Genomic DNA, 17,033 nt, shown 5'->3' with positions numbered 1-17,033 from the left:
TAGGTAGGTGGGGAAGGAGATGAAGGTGAAAGGAGCCTTCCACATCCATCAAAGTTTTACCTGCACATCCACTAATATCATCTATTGTATCCGTTGCTCCCGATGCGGTCTCCTCTACATTGGGGAGACTGGACGCCTCCTAGCAGAGCGCTTTAGGGAACATCTCAGAGACACCCGCATCAATCAACCAAATCGCCCAGTGGCCCAACATTTCAACTCCCCCTCCCACTCTGCCGAGGACATGGAGGTCCTGGGCCTCCTCCACCGCCGCTCCCTCACCACCAGACGCATTGAAGAAGAACGCCTCATCTTCCGCCTCGGAACACTTCAACCCCAGGGCATCAATTTGGATTTCAACAGTTTCCTCATTTCCCCTTCCCCCACCTCATCCTAGTTTCTAACCTCCAGAAACTCGATCCCCTGACCTGTCCGGACTTGTCCAACCTGCCCAGCTCCTTTTCCACCTATACACTCCACCCTCTCTTCCCTGACCTATCACCTTCATCTCCTTCCCCACCTACCTATTGTACTCTATGCTACTCTCTCCCCACCCCCACCCTCCTCTAGCTTATCTCTCCATGCTTCAGGCTCTCTGCCTTTATTCCTGATGAAGGGCTTTTGCCCGAAACGTCGATTTTGCCTGTCCTCGGATGCTGCCTGAATTGCTGTGCTCTTCCAGCACCACTAATCCAGAAGCTGTGTGGTAGACACAGAGTGTAACATCTGCAAACTGTGTGTGGTGTCTTTAGATACCGAGTGTGAAACTTGGAAGTTGAGTGTGTTATCTATAGATTCAGAGTGTGATGTTCAGAAGTTGAGTGTGTTATCTAGAGATACAGAGTGTGATGTCTGGAAGCTGAGTGTGCTATCTATAGATAGAGTGTGAAGTTTGGAAGTTGAGTGTGTTATCTATAGATACAGAGTGTGATGTTTGGAAGCTGAATGCGTTATCTATAGATACATAGTGTGAAGGTTGGTGGCTGAGTGTGTTATCTATGGATACATAGTGTGAAGTTTGGAAGCTGAATGCATTATCTATAGATACATAGTGTGAAGGTTGGAAGCTGAGTGTGTTATCTATAGATACATAGTGTGATGTTTTGAAGTTGAGTGTGTCATCTCGAAACATAGTGTGAAGGTTGGAAGCTAGGTGTGGTATCTATAGAAACAGAATATGCCTGGGCTCTGACACCTGTATTGAGAGACGAGCAGGAAGCATTTAAAGAGAGACTTGTTCAGGTGCAGCAAATATCCCTGTAATTTGACATAGCTGCTCTGAATGTGTAAGTCCAATATAAAATCTAGTGCTACTGGATAGAGACCTAGAAATGTCTCCCTTTTTCAACAGCAGTTAATGACTGAGGAGTGACTAACTGTACAAAATACTGGTTGGGTCTCATTTGGAGTATCTGTATCCAGTTCTGGGCATCATACTTTCAGGAGGATGTAAAGCTTTTAGAGAAGGTGCAGAAAAGATTCACGAGTAGGGTTTCAGGGATAAGGAATTTCAGTTACATTGAAAGAATTTGGGGCTGCATTCTGCTGGAACATGACATTTTATAGAGATAATCAGAACCTTGATAGTTAGTTTGGTTAAGGAAAACTGTTACCATTGGTGGAAGAATCGAGATTCAGAGGAAACAGATTTGAGTTAATTGGTAAAAGCGGCAATGGAAACACAAAGATCTGAAATGCTCTGCCTGAAAGTGTAATGCAGGCAAGTTCATCTGAAGCTTTGTGTAGGGAAGTAGATCATTATCTGTTAAGCAATGATTTGAAAAGCTAGAGGGAAAAGGCAAGAAAGTGATAGTAATTGAACTGCTCCTTTCCAGGTTTTTCACAGGCAAAGTAAACTGCCTTCTGTGCCGGCAACCATTGTATAATTTGCACATAAATTTGGGACCACAAATCCAGAATCAATTAAAGTTGGAGCGAGGCTACTTAAGACTACAAGTGATATCCCAGCTGGCAGCTATATCTAAATTCAACACCAGATTCAAGATGTCTCCAATTGGCAGTGTCTGGTCACTCTCTGTGACAGTTGTGTTATTCACTCTTCAAACAATTCAAGATAATCTGGACAGAGTTCATGATAGGGTCACCACTCTCTTGTTGATGTCAGCACAATAACAAAATCATTGAAGAAGTGCGATCTGGAGAATACTCAAACATTTTGCATTTAATTTAATTTTCCAATGATGGTTTTAATACTAGCTATTTTCTCATTAGCCTTTTCACACATGTTATTACACACTTCTGGAGAAGTGGGAGCTTGAACTCTGGCCTCCTGGCATAAACATGGGGTCAATTTTAATGGTAGGTTGAAGGTATGGTATAAAACACATTTGTTAACATTAATAACCAAGGATAATGTATGCTTGTTCTCTTACCTCCAGTAACTGGACCACGCCTTCATGTTCCTTCTTGGCTTCAAATTGAGCCTTCATTCAAAAACAAAACAGATAAATTTAGTTTCTGCACAGTGGCTGCTGCTTGCACCAGGAAGTGTTAGAAGGAAATGTTAGAGAAAGAATTACTTCGATAAGGGAGTGTGGGGGGCAGAGTTAGACTGTGGGATTGTCTATCACAGTACTTGCTAATGCAGGATCTATCAAATGTTTTAAAAGGAATAAGATCATGAGCTGAGATTAAAAAAAACAATAATTAAACTTTTTTTTATATTAAGAACAGGCAGAACAGTGAAATTAGGCTAGATAGCCCAGTTAAGGACAGTAATATAGACCTGATTGATGAAGGGCTTTTGCCCAAAACGTCGATTTTCCTGCTCCTCGGATGCTGCCTGACCTGCTGTACTTTTCCAGCACCACTCTAATCTAAACACTGGTTTCCAGCATCTGCAGTCCTCACTTTTGCCTATATAGACCTGATTGTCAAGTGGTTGTATTTATTTTTGAATGTGTTATGATCGTACTGTTCTAAAAACTGCAATTCTTTGACAGAGTGGAAAGGTAGCCAAGACTGCAGGTATTTGACACAAATGCCAATATCAGAGTGACCACCCATCAGGAATTCTGACATATACAATACTGAAAAATTCGAACAGCTCTCATACAGGCTTTGATGTTAGTTAAACAAGTTAAAGCACACAAACAGCCCAACATTTTAACTCAAGCTTTAACACAGAAGGACACAAGAAATTGGAGCAAAACTAAATACTTGGGCCTGTTGAGCCCACTCTGTCAATCAATGCAACCAATATGTTCCTTGGTTTCAACTCCATTTTCTTATTTGTTCCCTAAATCCCTTAATTTTCAGAAAGACTAAAATTCTGTCTACCCCAGGCATAAATATATCCAAAAATGGAGCAACACAACCCTCTGAGGCTAGAGAGTTCTAAAAACTCTCAACCAATTAAGTGAAGTAATTGTCCTCATGTCAGTCCTAAACGTTTGGTTCCTTATCCTATGACAAGTGGAAACAATCTTTGAGTGTCTACCCTATTAAGCCCTTGCAGAATCTTGTTGCCTGACAGATCTGGAACTCCATCTCACTATTCAATGTGACTAGGGAAATGGGTTAAACTCATACCTCCTCAAAAAGGGCAGAGTCTACTTGTTCTGTATTTTCCAGTCGACCTACTGCAGATTGGCTATAAAGTGGCTGGGGCTGCTTTGGACTCAAATACTGAGAGGACCAAGTGATTTGTGTTCAGTGTAGTTTAAACATTGAGGTATCTGCAGGGGCGCAACTGTCTAGTCTTGTAAAAAAGCATGTCTGAATAATTGACCAGCCTAGTTTACTCACTAACTCAGATTTTATTGAACTGCCAAATTGACCTCAGACTTTGGTATATTACAAATTACCATTTCAACTATCTGAAACTGACATCCTGCCAAAAATATTAATCTTCCAAATACTGCTGTCATTAAGAGCTTTGGAAGAGATCTTCATTTTCTTTTAGCAGCTGGTTTCCATTTCATTTCTGTGAGGCGTGCCACAGTTACCAGCTTGATCAAGTGTAACACTATGAGCTTCAATACTAGGGCGCCACACTGAGCTACACAGCAGTTAATACACAGCATTTAGGCAAGTGATAGAGCATTTTTAGAATCAGAGCCCACACTTCAGCAACAGAGATCGACATCCAAAATAACCTGAGTTATTTAATTTTAATACAATTTAGACTGCTGCAGAATTAATCCAACTTTATTTTCTTTTCAGAATTCCAGCTTTAAAACGTAGCCTGCAACTATGAAATCCCAGATCTATTTGTAACCAGCATATTGACGAGGGACCATTAAATTACAAATATACTTTTAAATGTCCCTTCACAGTTCAGCAAGTTCATCCAACGAGTAACTAAAACAGACCAGAAAGGTGTATCTTTCATCCTTGGAAAAGAAGGAGATACAAAATGGCTTTGGTTGCTTAGGTTCCTCTCCCTGACTTCTACTTAATGATACCTATGCGACTACTAGCAGAGGATAGAGTTAGTCTCAGATGCATTATCCCCACAGTCAAATGATCTGCCTATATTTATAGTCAATGTTTACATAAACATAACAGTCACAGGGAAACTGCCAGACATCAGTTTCAATGGATTGCAAGAATCCAATAAGATGTTTTGTGTCTTAAGCCAAGAGAAACAGGAAAACACATCAGAATCTTACTACCTGTTGTAGTCGTTCCACCTCATGCTGCTTGGCCTGAAGAATTGTCAATGCTTCTTCATGTTCCAACTCCAGCTGATGCCTGCGCTCTGCCACCTCTCGCATGTGCTACACAGGGAAACATTCATTACACCCCATGGCACATCACAGGAGCTATTCCTCACAGTGCCAGATACAACATTCTCAAATTATACAGCCCAAAAATAAGGTATAACTCTGTACAAGACATCGGGTTCTCTGTCGATGGGACAGCTGTCAAAATCCCCCGTACTCATGGGGCCTATTAAAATCCTTAGTTTCTCTGCATTAAAACAATACACTTAAAAATGTATCAACTGGAGCCATTCAGAAATAGATTGCCTTCTAACAACAATCTGCTGGATTCATGCCAGGGCCTTTAGAAATACCATCATCCACCTCTTCCTCAGTAAAGGTCCCACTTCTAGCCCAGATTTAAAGATTGCTGTCTTACACAGTTCTAAATTCCCAAGCTAATCAATGGGATCTCCCCAACCCAGTTCTATAACATTTCCTCACAATTCAGCAAATATCTCATTTTCCTAGTCTGGTTCATAATCACACCCACCTTGCATCCCTTCGCAGCTTCTTCAATTATATTTTCTATCACAACCTGTGCTCTTTTGGGAAATACTGCTCCTATTTACATTTCAGCATCTTGAGTATAGCCTGGGACAACTTTACTCTCTTTCCTGAGCCAGCATAGAAGAAATCACTTCCCATAAGAGCTTAACAGTCACTAAATCTCACCATTTAGGAAACATGAACAATGTGCTGTGAACTACCTAACTTCTACAGTCTCCCACCAGTACGTGTATTTATTACGGAAACATTCTTTGAGTTACCTGAGTTGAATGATAGCTCACTCATTGCAATGTCAATTTATTTTTGTGTATGGAGTTATTAGTGATCTTACCTTCAGGACCTGCTCTAGGTTCTCCAGTTTGGCTTGGAGTCGCTGATTCTCCTTCAGAGATGAATCTCGTTCGGCTGTTACCACTGAGAGTGTCGCTCTCAGGTCATTGTTGTGGGTTTTAATCTGCATTAACCATAGATACTTCAGCATGGCAAGAAAGGTCAAAAGGAACACAATCTCCAACTCACATAGTTTGTTGCTGTATAAAGGGATACTCTATTTGTTGTGATGAACAGTGCATTATATAAATAATTATATTTTAGGATATAGATTTCAAAATAGAGACAAATGGATGTAAGTCAATTCTGAGCATTGTTTTGAGAGATTAGAAAGCTAATTTGGAATAGTGACCGAAATACATTTGTTCCAAGACCATGTGATGATAGTCGAGTACCTGAGAAAAATATCACTGGTATTAATGGATAAAATATTTATACTGGTGGGTTTATGAAATACAGGGTAAGTACATTAATGCAGAAAATGTGAGGTAATATACTTTGGCTGGAATAAGACGAACCAAACATTGTTTAAGTTGAGAAAGACTTCAGAAAGCTGTCACACAGAGGAATTTGGAAAGCTTTGCACATAAATCACAATAAGACAGCACATAGGTTTAGCAAATAACAGGAACGTAAATGGTCTGTTAGCCTTTCTTTCAAAGGGTATGAGAAGTCTTGCTAAAACTATTCAAGGTATTATTCTAACAATACCTGGAACAGTGTGAACAATTTTAAACCCCTTAATTGAAGGAAAGATATATTGGAATTGGAAGACAGTCCAGAGGAGGTTCATTACGGTGATCCTGGGTAGGGAAGAAGTATTGTGTGTGAAGAGGTTGTATAGTTTAGGCCTGTAGAAGAAAAAGCAGCAACCTTGTTAAAGCATGAGAGATTCTTAGAGGACTTAGCAGGCTAGAAGCAGAGCGATTGTTATTCCTTGCGACAGGGTTTAGGACTAGGGCAATAATCTCTGATTAAGGAATCACCCAGTTAGGACATAGGCAAGGAGGATTTTTTTCACTAAGTTAATGGAATTCTTTACTGCAGAGTGCTATAAAGGCTGGATCATTAAATATAGTCATGGCTGGAATAGACATTTATAAGCAAGAGAACCGGGGTTATGGGGGGGGGGGGGGGAGGCAGAAAAGTGGAGTTGTGGATCAATAGATAACCCAAGATCTCATTGATGGTGTAAAAGATTTGATGGGTCAAATATCCTACTTCTACTTGTACACCTTATGGTTTTATAGTCGAATTGGTTGAACATTTTTACTTCAGAACAGAAGGTTCAACGTTTTAGCTGAGAAAACTTGGGATTCAGTTCAGAAGGGAACAGTATTCTTCCTTACAGGGGAACTAATCACCTCAACAAAACTGGTTTCTAGTCTGTGAAGCTTTCAAGCCAGGAGAGTTTGGATGGAAATATTCCTGTCAGAACTGAAAACAATATAATTATGAAAGTTTCATGTCAGCAGAATTGGAATGGAATTGTAATGTTGCCCTGACAGCCCAAGGGAAAGAAATTGGAAAGTATCAGTTAAGTACTGTAAATAATCTAATCTAATCTAATGGTTTAAAAAGATGAAATTGGAATGATATTTCTCAGGCATCAACTCTCTCTAAGGGATGGTGTTGGGAAATAGGTTTGATCAAACATTGTTTTGATGTTTGTGAAAAGTGCTTTCGAAATACTTTCTACATATAGTTTGGATTATTTATTTCTGCTTTTGTGTAAAAAACTTTTTTTTCAGTCATTAAAGAACAATAGCAGACTCATGTGATACTTTCCAAAGAACTAACCATCATGTCAATCAACTGTAAATTTTAAATGTACAATCAATCAAGACAGGTTTCATTCTGGGATGTGAGTTGTCTAGTTTTAGGAACAGTTTGGATCATAACATAATAAACTTAGATTAATCCTCAGCTGGCTTTGCAGATAGTTTCTGATAATAGCAAAGGATTGAGACCTGAACTTGTTCAGAGACAAGTAATGTAACATAATTTTACATTTAAATTCAAGCTCTTGGAAAATACACAAAACGAAGTCACCTTTCCATTCCTCGGCTCTGTTTTACACAATGGCTAATTTCAGAAGTGTTTGTTTGGACTGTTGAAAAGAGATTTGTAGTGTAAGGCAGCAGCTATCAATGAATTAACTGATGATAGCATAAGAAGTGATGTCTGGTTATGTAACATTTAGTGAGTAGAAAGGTTTGCTCCAGGACGGTCAGAAAAGGATCTCTCTATGCTCTGTATTTCATGCATATCAATTAGCACCGAAAGATTAGCACCAAACATTAATAGATGCATTGCTGGAATGTGGCATCATCCGGTGTTTCAAATTGAAACAGTTAAAAAAAAACTTATAAAAAGTGATGTCAAGGAACAAAAATATCAGTATTTCGGCCATTAGATCAGAGTTGAAAAGCTCGTGAGATCTCTACATGAGCACTATGTGAACGACAGTGAAAAGAGGGGTCAGCTTGTGAGTAATTGTATAACAGATTTCTTTGAGTAGCTGGAGATGAGCTTCAGTGCAAAACAAATTAAGTAGATGCAGCCCAAGGAAATCATAGTGTAACCCACTAATACTCATTCAAGGATGATTCCAATCCAAAACTGAACAGCTCACTAAGCAGACCACATGCAGTCGAACAAAGCCATGGAAAGTGACGCTCCCCCCCCCATTATATCTGCAGATGAAAGCCTGGCAAAGATTTCAAGGAATGCAGTCTTTACCAAGTTGGATGCCAATTGTGGGTTCTGACAGCTACATTTAGGCGATGAATGTAGACGATAATGGCATTCAGAACACCGTTTGCAAGGTAATGCTTCAGTCAGCTCCCATTTGGGATCACCTCTATGCCAGAGATTTTCCAATGGACTGTTACTGTCATATTGAGAGGGAGAAAGAATCATTGTGGAGGACATGTTTATCTACAGTATAGGAACACAATGCCCAGTGCAGGCAGTATTGCTGGACCCAAAGGATGCCAGGGTTCACACCTAACCATAAACAGAAGGTCTACTTTTTTGGGACATTGTCCATCCACAGGCCCCCGAAGACCAAAGCCATCTGTGATTTCTCTCTGCCTCACAATTGTGAAGTTTCATCAATTTATGGGAGAGGCAGTCAACGGACAAGGTGTTAGACAGCTTATGGTCTGCCTGGATGGTGAATTCAAGTCCCAGAATGTACTCTGAAAATTGTCCACAGGCTTGCATGAGCACTGGTATTTCCTTCTCCCTGTCAGTGTTCTGTTAGCCTCTTTCAGTCAGTGCTGTGGATGTATAATAAATGTGCCTGAGTACTATCTTTATGGATCTGGAACAGTACAGCCTCTATTTGCTCTTCCCTAACCTGACCCAGGTAAACAAGCAACGACTGCAATAACTGAATCAATACGCTGCCTGGTCTTGGGATGAGTACCAACAGAGGCTATTCAAACAAATCCAGCAGACACTTAACTCAACCTAAACACCAGCTCAGTACAGCCCAGATCTTCCTACCACCATCACAACAAATAGGGGCTGGACTGTTCCAGACCCATAAAGATAGTACTCAGACACATTTATTCTACATCCACAGCACGGACTGAAACAGGGTAACAGAACACTGACAGAGAGAAGGGAATCCCAGGGCCCATGCAGTCCTGTGGACAATTCACAATCCAGGCAGATCATAACCTGTCTAACTAGATAAAAACAAGGACTACAGATGCTGGAAACCAGAGTCTAGATTAGAGTGGTGCTGGAAAAGCACAGCAGGTCAGGCAGCATCTGAAGAGCAGGAAAATTGACATTTCGGTCAAAAGCCCTTCATCAGGAAGGGCTTTTGCCCGAAACGTCGATTCTCTTGCTCCTCGGATACTGCCTGACCTGCTGTGCTTTTCCAGCACCATTCTAATCTAGGCCCATAACCTGTCTAACACCTTGTCCACTCCATGTAATTGGTGAAGATGTCACAAGTACCAAGATTCTACCTATCACTCTTGAGCTTTGGTGCAACAACAGAATATGCCCAAAGCAAACATCAAACCACAACATATGTATGGTCCTGCATTGCTGGAGAGAAGCACGAGCCATGGAACATCTTCAAAGAGAATGTGAGATTCCACACTTCATGGATTTTCAAATCGACAACACAAAGGCTTGAGGCAAATCAAGCAGCACAGAAAGCAGATAGGAGGTGCACACAAATACAAGAATTTTGCCTCAACAACTGTCTGGCGTGTGCTTTTGATGACTTTACCCTAAAACAGTACTTTGATCAGAAACTACACCTCAACGTTGTGGATGACGTAATGGGATATGATGAAAAGAGTAGTCATTGCCAGAGCCCTCAGACTCGGTATTCGCCAACATTTGCACCAAATACACCTGTCAGAGTCAGAGCCCAACATTCAGCTCAGCAGCCAGGAGTCTCCAAGGCCAGTGAGAGAATGGTTTCTTCCTGCCTTATATGCTCCATCCATTGACAAAAACACAGAGTCATTGACAGTTTCCTCATTTCCATTAAGACTATGGAAGTGATCAATTTAATACATTACGACATACACCTTGGCTACTGAAATAGCATAGCTCAAGGAAATTTATGCCAGATATGGCATTCCAGACTTAGTCATTTCAGGTGACCCTCTCTTCATGGAGATATGTGGTCAGTCCAAAGGTGTTCATGGGGATGCTTGTTGACCTCAGTGGTCATGAGGTAACAGAGAAGAATCATCCAGAGTTTTGATTTCTAATGATTTTCTTGGAGCAAGCATTGACATATATTAACACTGAGCAAGCGGACTCAAGTGTTGCTTGCGAATAACTCAAGTGTTGTATCCCAGAGTCATTTAGAACGTTAAGAGGTAAAAGCAGAAGGAAGAGGCTAAAATAAAGCGCATAAGTTTGCATTTGCAAAACATAATATTATGGTACATGTACACAGTCAGAAATTTGAGAATGAATGGGAAACACTAACTGAGAAAATGGGAAGAAGCACAGTACAAGGGATGGTGAGTACACGGTACAGAAAGGGGAATGGCAGTATACTTGAACAAGGGGAGGGCAGAAAAGAATTATGGATATACAGTATAGAATGTGGTGAGAGGAAAACAAGGCAAAATGGGGTTAGAAAAGGGCAGGACAGAACCAGCTGAGGGCAAGGACAGGACTGAAAGGGGTGAAGGGAAAGACAGAACAGTATAAGGTAAATAGTTTAAGATAAGAAGTACAAGATTACTTTAAAGCAAGTTTTAAATTTGCCTTTTCTCAAATTTATTGAGCGTTAAATGCAAGAAAGAGGCTTGCAGCTAAGAGAAACCACATCATTTCTAAACAATATCATTGAGAGAATAACAGTGGATAGCATATTATTGTTTGTGTGAAACATTCATGATTATAGTGCAAACATAAAGCAGATATTGTCCTAAATTAAAAGTTGCCCCACCAGGATATAATTGTGGAAGAATTGGCTTAGTGCACTGAAAAAAAGATGAAGCCATGCATTGCCTTTTCAGTCTCCTGTGCCTCTTGGCTGAGTCTAATGGTTTTTTCAGTCAGCCGTGCATTCTCACTCCAGGCTTGTTTCAGCTCATTCTCCTGTAAGTAAAAGCACACACATTCTAACTAGAACAGGTTAGAGCATTACATTTCAGCAGTGCTTCAACCTTTCTGCCTGTTTCTGTCCTCTAGCATTCATGGCTTCACATTTTCCAACAAACAATAGTTACCCTCTCTCACATTTCTATTCTAATAATAACTGTCTGAAAAATTGTATGATATTTTATAACATACAGTATTCTATTTTACAGTAGAAGGATAAAAGCTTTAGAGCAAGGCGTATCCAAATAATTATATCACTCACTTATAATAAGATTAGATTACATTACAGTGTGGAAACAGGCCCTTCGGCCCAACAAGTCCACACCGACCCGCCGAAGCGAAACCCACCCATACCCCTACATTTACCCCTTACCTAACACTACGGGCAATTTAGCATGGCCAATTCACCTGACCCTGCACATCTTTGGACTGTGGGAGGAAACCGGAGCACCCGGAGGAAACCAAGCAGACACGGGGAGAACGTGCAAACTCCACACAGTCAGTCGCCTGAGGCGGGAATTGAACCCGGGTCTCAGGTGCTGTGAGGCAGCAGTGCTAACCACTGTGCCACCGTGCCGCCCACAAATAACCTGAATACCAGGGACAAAAATAAAAATGGTTAGCAACAATGATGCTGGATATTAGGGAAATAGTTTTCCAACTGGCCACATTTCAGAGCAATAAAGCACCAGGCCTCAGAGAAGCTGCACATTGAACCTCACTGCAACTTCAGAGTAACAATTCCACTACACCTAAAGGTATTTTCCCACCCCTGCCCTGATTACATCTGGAGCTGGATGATTTGTGAATGATCTTCCTAAGTAATGGCCTCATGCCCTCACTGCTGGCAATCACTCAGTGTGTGATCAGGAGATTTGGCCTCAGATGGAGGACAGCCTTTTTATAGTGTATTTGTTCATGAGATGTAGTCATGATACTAGGTCAGCATTTAGGGCCCATTCGTAATTGCCATTGAGCAGGCAGTGATGAGCTGCTTTCTTGAACAGTTTCAATTCTTGGGGTGGAGGGAAACACAGAGCGCTGTTAGAAAGGGAATTCCAGGATGTTGAACCAGTAACAGTGAAGGAATGGCATTATAGTTCCAAATTAGGGTGGTGTCTGGCTTGAAGAAGTTGCAAGAAGTAGTGTTATAATGTATTTGTAACTGTATTTTAATGGTGAAAATTGAAGGTGGTGAATTAAGTGCCAAACAAAGTTGCTTTTAGTCAGGCTTCTCAAGACTATGTGTACCTGCACTTATCTGGCAAGGGGGAAATGTTCCATCACACTCATGACATGTGCCTTGTAGATGGATAGGCTTTGGGGAGTTGGGAAGTGAGTTACTCATAACATAATTCCTAGCCTCTGACCTTTACTTCTTATCACAGTGTTTACAAAATTGACAAAAGGCTGAACTGGATCAATGGTCACCCCAAAAGAAGTCAATAGTGGGAGAATCAGAAATTGTAATACTATTGAATGTGAAAGGGAAAAGGTTTAATTCTCAGTTGTTGGAGATGTTGGTCCTTGTGCAGTCTGAATGTTAACTTGCCACTTATCAGATTAAACTTAGACATTGTCTAGGTCTTGCTGTGCAAGATTACCAATTGCTTCCGTAACTGAGGAGTTGCAAATAGTGTTGAACATTGTGCAAACATCAGTGAACATCTGCGTTTCTGTCCTTACGATCAAGGCAAGGTCATTGATGAAGCAACTAAAAGATGGTTACACACAGATACTGTCCTGAGGAATTCCTATAGCGATGTCCTATGATTGAGATGATCGATGACCAAGAACTGGAATCATGTTCTCAAATGCTAGGTATGAATCCAACTAGAGTTTTTTCCAACTGACTGGTTTTCCCTTGGCTCCTTAATGCCATACATGGTCAACTCTTCTCCTTTCTTCCTTCTTCTTCAGCAGTGCCTCATAGTTGAGGATGAATTAATTCCACTTCAAGGTATGGGTTCTGTAGTGGTTGAACAGTCCAAACCCTGGAGCTGCAGACTCTGCCACAGGTGGGCAGGTGCGTGCCCTTTCCACCTGCTTGCATTGCCTCCGTTCAGTAATACTCCAAGTGGTTAATGCCTTCATGGATGTTTCTTCTCCAATTTGTGCATTCTTTTGTGCTCTCCTGAATATATATGGACCAAAACTGTAATGAGGCCAGGAGTGGAGTGTTCTCAGCGGTACCCAAACTGAGCATCAGTGAGCAGGTCATTGCTGAGTAATTCCAGTTTGATGGCACTGTTCACTACCCCTTCCGTTACTTTGCTGATGGAATAAGAGGAGACTGATATGGTGCCAACTGGCCAGTTGGATTTATCCCATTTATTTTGTGAACATGATATGCCTGAATACTTTTCCACATTTTCGGGTAGATGTCAGAGTTGTAGCTTCACTACAACAGATTGGCTAGGGGTGCAGCCAATTCTCAAATACAGGTTTTATTGCTGCAATGTTGGCAGGGCTCATAACCTCTGCAGTACTCAATGCCTTCAGCAGCTTCTTGGTAGCATTTGGCATGAACTGGCATGCCATGTTAAGACTGGCATCTGTGATGCTGGGGATCACTGGAGAAGGTCAAGATGGATCATCCATTTGGCATTACTGACTGAAGATGGCTGCACTGTTACACTGATGTTCTGGGATCTTCCTTCACTGAGGAAGAGGATATTTGTGGAACCTTCTCCTCCTGTTATTTGTTTAACTGTCCATCACCATTCACAACTGGATGTGGTAGGTCTGTAAATCTTCGATGTGATCATCTGATTATGAGATAACTTAGCCCTGTGTACTGCATGCTGCTTGGCATAAAAGTAGTCCTGTGTGAAAACGTTGCCAGGTTGACACCTAAGTTTTAATTTTTTTCCCCACACTACCGCCTAACTGCGGTAGTGCTTATTATTTTTTTTCCCCTGCACCCATGGTGTGTGTGTGCAGGTGTGCACCTAAGTTTTAAATATGTATGGTATGGTGTTGATCCTTCATTGGACGTGGGCTAATTGCAATAATAGAATCAGGGATTGGCCAGATTAGAAGATTACAGATTATGGTTGAATAAAATTCTCCTGATATCGATTGCTCACAACACTTCACAAAAGCCTAGAGTGAGTTGCTGAGTCTGTTCAAAATCTATCCAATCTTGCATGATGGTAATAGTATATGACCGACCAGAAGCTCAATGTGAAGGTGAGCTTTTTTTTTCCCAACCAGGAATGTGCAGTGGTCACATTTATCAACTTTGTCATGGGTAGATGCATCTGTACCATTTGGATTGGTAAGAATTAAAATTAAATGGACTTTTCTGTTCTGTTGGATACCTCACAATCTGTTACAGGCCTAGACTATTAGCTATATCTTTTAGGATGAAGTCAGATAGCCCATCCAATTAAATTCCTTAAATTAGAAAGTAGAACCAAAAAGGTAATAATATTTATATTACTACCTGAGCCACTAGCAAACTGGCGCAGGGTCAACGGGATTAAAGAGGTAATTGCGTGACTCAGATTGATGTGGAGAAACAGGCTTGAATTCATGGGACATTGGCATCAGTATTTGGGAAGGAGAACATTGTTCCAATGGGACGGGCTCCATCTGAATCATGGTGGGACCAGAGTCCTGGTGAATCTCATAATTAGGTCTGTGATAGGGCTTTAATCTAATAGTGAGGGGGTAGGTTCAGTTGCATGGAAAATTATGGATAAAGTTAAAGGGTGGGGAGAGCTCAGCAGAGGTTATTAAATTTTCCAGAACAAGGTATAGGTGAGAGAGTATAGAAATGCCCAGTAATCTAACTTCAGGCACAGCAAATAAGTGAACAGCTATGACAAGAGGGTAGTTAATGCAGGACTGAGTTGGTTTACCTAAATGCATGCAGAATAGGAAACAAGGTCAATGAGCTTGTAGCACAAATTGAAATTGGCACGTATGATGCTGTGGCTGCAAAAGAGCAGGGCTGGGGACTAAATATCCGAGGATACACCTCCTATCAAAAGGATATAGGGATGGCACGCTGCACAATGGTTAGCTTTGCTACCTCATAGCACGAGGGACCTAAGTTCAATTTCAGCCCTGAGTGACAATTGATGCGATGTATTAGTCAAACCTAGATGGCTGTTAAGTCTTTAATCACTTTGAGACACGCAACAAAGCAAAGTCACCGAGCAGAGGCTGATAGCTAACTTTGGTACCCGTGATGACGGTCTCAACCAGGATCTTGGGTTCACGTCACACTACACGTGACCCTACTATACTATACACACACGCACACACACATACAGGCCTTCTGTCATACAAACCTTCTCAAAGGCATATACACCATCTCTCTCTCTCTCACACACACACACACTCTCAAAAGGCATATACACCATCACACTGATGCACACACGCACTCTCTCTCCCTCACACGCTTGCAATTTCTCACTCTCTCCCCCTCACATGCGCACACTCTCTCCCTCTCTCTCCCTCACGTGCACACTCTCTCACTCCTTCTCCCTCACATGTGCACACTGTCTCACTCTCTCTCCCTCACACACACTCATTCTCACACTCACACCCTCTCTCTCTCTCTCACACACACACACGTCCTTGGTGTGAATTTGCATTTGCAGATTTGTATTTACAGATACATTCTATGTTGTTCAAAAAGCACACAATCTGTAGGCAGTCAATGTGACATTTTTAAATTTCCTACTATGGAAATAAAACCAGTCTGACTCAAGTTTAGGACACAGACAGACTCCAACCTCGCACCTTTAATGCATTGTCTGAGCCGAGATGTCACTTTTTTTATATACACTGATAAACCCTTGTTATGTCAGGACAATGACTAGAACAAAATTCTGGAATTTACATATTAATCAATCGAAATCTGCATCCCAATTCTAAGTGATTAAAGACTTAACAGCCATCTCGGTTTGTCCAATACATCACATCACAGTACGACACTATGGACTTTTACTTATGAATTCTGTGTCCTATGTATACTATCCCATAAGCTACCTGATGAAGAAGCAGTGCTCTGAAAGCTTGTACTTTCAAATAAACCTGTTGGACTATAACCTGGTGTTGTGTGATTTTCAACTTTTCTTTGGAGCAGCTTGTGGTACGAGCTCATTAGGGATTTGAATGATGTGTAATGATACAGATTTGATTAGGGAACTTAAGGTGAAGGAACTCCTAAGGGGCAGTGACGATAACATGATAGAATTCACTCTGCAGTTTGAGAAAGGGAAGCTGGAATCAGATGTAACAGCATTACAATTGAGTAAAGGTAATAACATAGACATGAGGGAGGAGCTGGCCAGAGTTGATTGAAAATAGCGGAGCAGTAAAAGCAGCAGGTTTGGGGAATAATTCATGAGGCACAGCAGACATTGCCAAGGAAGAAGAAATATACTAAGGGGAGAATGAGGCAACCATAGCTGACAAGGGAAATCAGAGAGAGCACAAAAGCGAAAGGAAAGATAAACAATGTGAAGGTGTAGATTAGTAAGAAGTCAAAGGATTGGGATTTAAAAACCAGCAGACGATAACTAAGAAAAGCAGAGTTGATAAAATATAAGAGTAACCAGTTAATCATGTTTCGGATGATTGCAAGCATTTTTTAGATATCTAAAAGGCAAGAGAGAGGCAAGAGTGGACATTGGAAAATGACGCCAGAGAAGTAGTAACGGAGGAACAGAATACATACTCTACACCAGTTTCCACAGTGGAAGACAACAGCAGCATACCAGAACCTCAAGAGAGTCAGGGGGCAGAGGTGATTGTAGTGGCCATTACTAAGGAGAAGCTGAAAGATCAACATGTGAATTAATCACCCAAAACAGATGGTCTATACCCCAGGATTCTGAAGGATACAGCTGAGGAGAT

The 17,033-nt window shown here is 41.2% G+C and overlaps 1 protein-coding gene across 10 annotated transcripts in view; it reads right to left on the bottom strand.

The window, feature by feature from the left end:
• tspoap1 (TSPO associated protein 1) overlaps window positions 1-17,033 on the bottom strand; it is a 299,740-nt gene that overhangs the window by 88,999 nt on the left and 193,708 nt on the right. For 7 of the 10 annotated variants that reach the window (XM_087977435.1, XM_043718641.2, XM_087977432.1 and 4 more), the window contains exons 7-10: window positions 11,067-11,156; window positions 5,566-5,688; window positions 4,635-4,739; window positions 2,391-2,441 (exon numbers count right to left, since the gene is read on the bottom strand). In XM_087977435.1, the coding sequence (XP_087833561.1) occupies window positions 2,391-2,441; window positions 4,635-4,739; window positions 5,566-5,688; window positions 11,067-11,156 (369 nt within the window). The remainder of the gene's footprint in view (window positions 1-2,390; window positions 2,442-4,634; window positions 4,740-5,565; window positions 5,689-11,066; window positions 11,157-17,033) is intronic. The other 3 variants (XM_087977433.1, XM_043718648.2, XM_087977437.1) reach the window with 1 other exon arrangement.

Source organism: Chiloscyllium plagiosum, unplaced genomic scaffold (assembly GCF_037043375.1).
Source record: "Chiloscyllium plagiosum isolate Xiang-an unplaced genomic scaffold, Cpla_swu_hap1 HiC_scaffold_31, whole genome shotgun sequence".
NCBI classification, from domain to species: domain Eukaryota; kingdom Metazoa; phylum Chordata; class Chondrichthyes; order Orectolobiformes; family Hemiscylliidae; genus Chiloscyllium; species Chiloscyllium plagiosum.
Note: the sequence above shows the minus strand (reverse complement) of the source record. Positions and strands in the feature narration are given on the sequence as shown.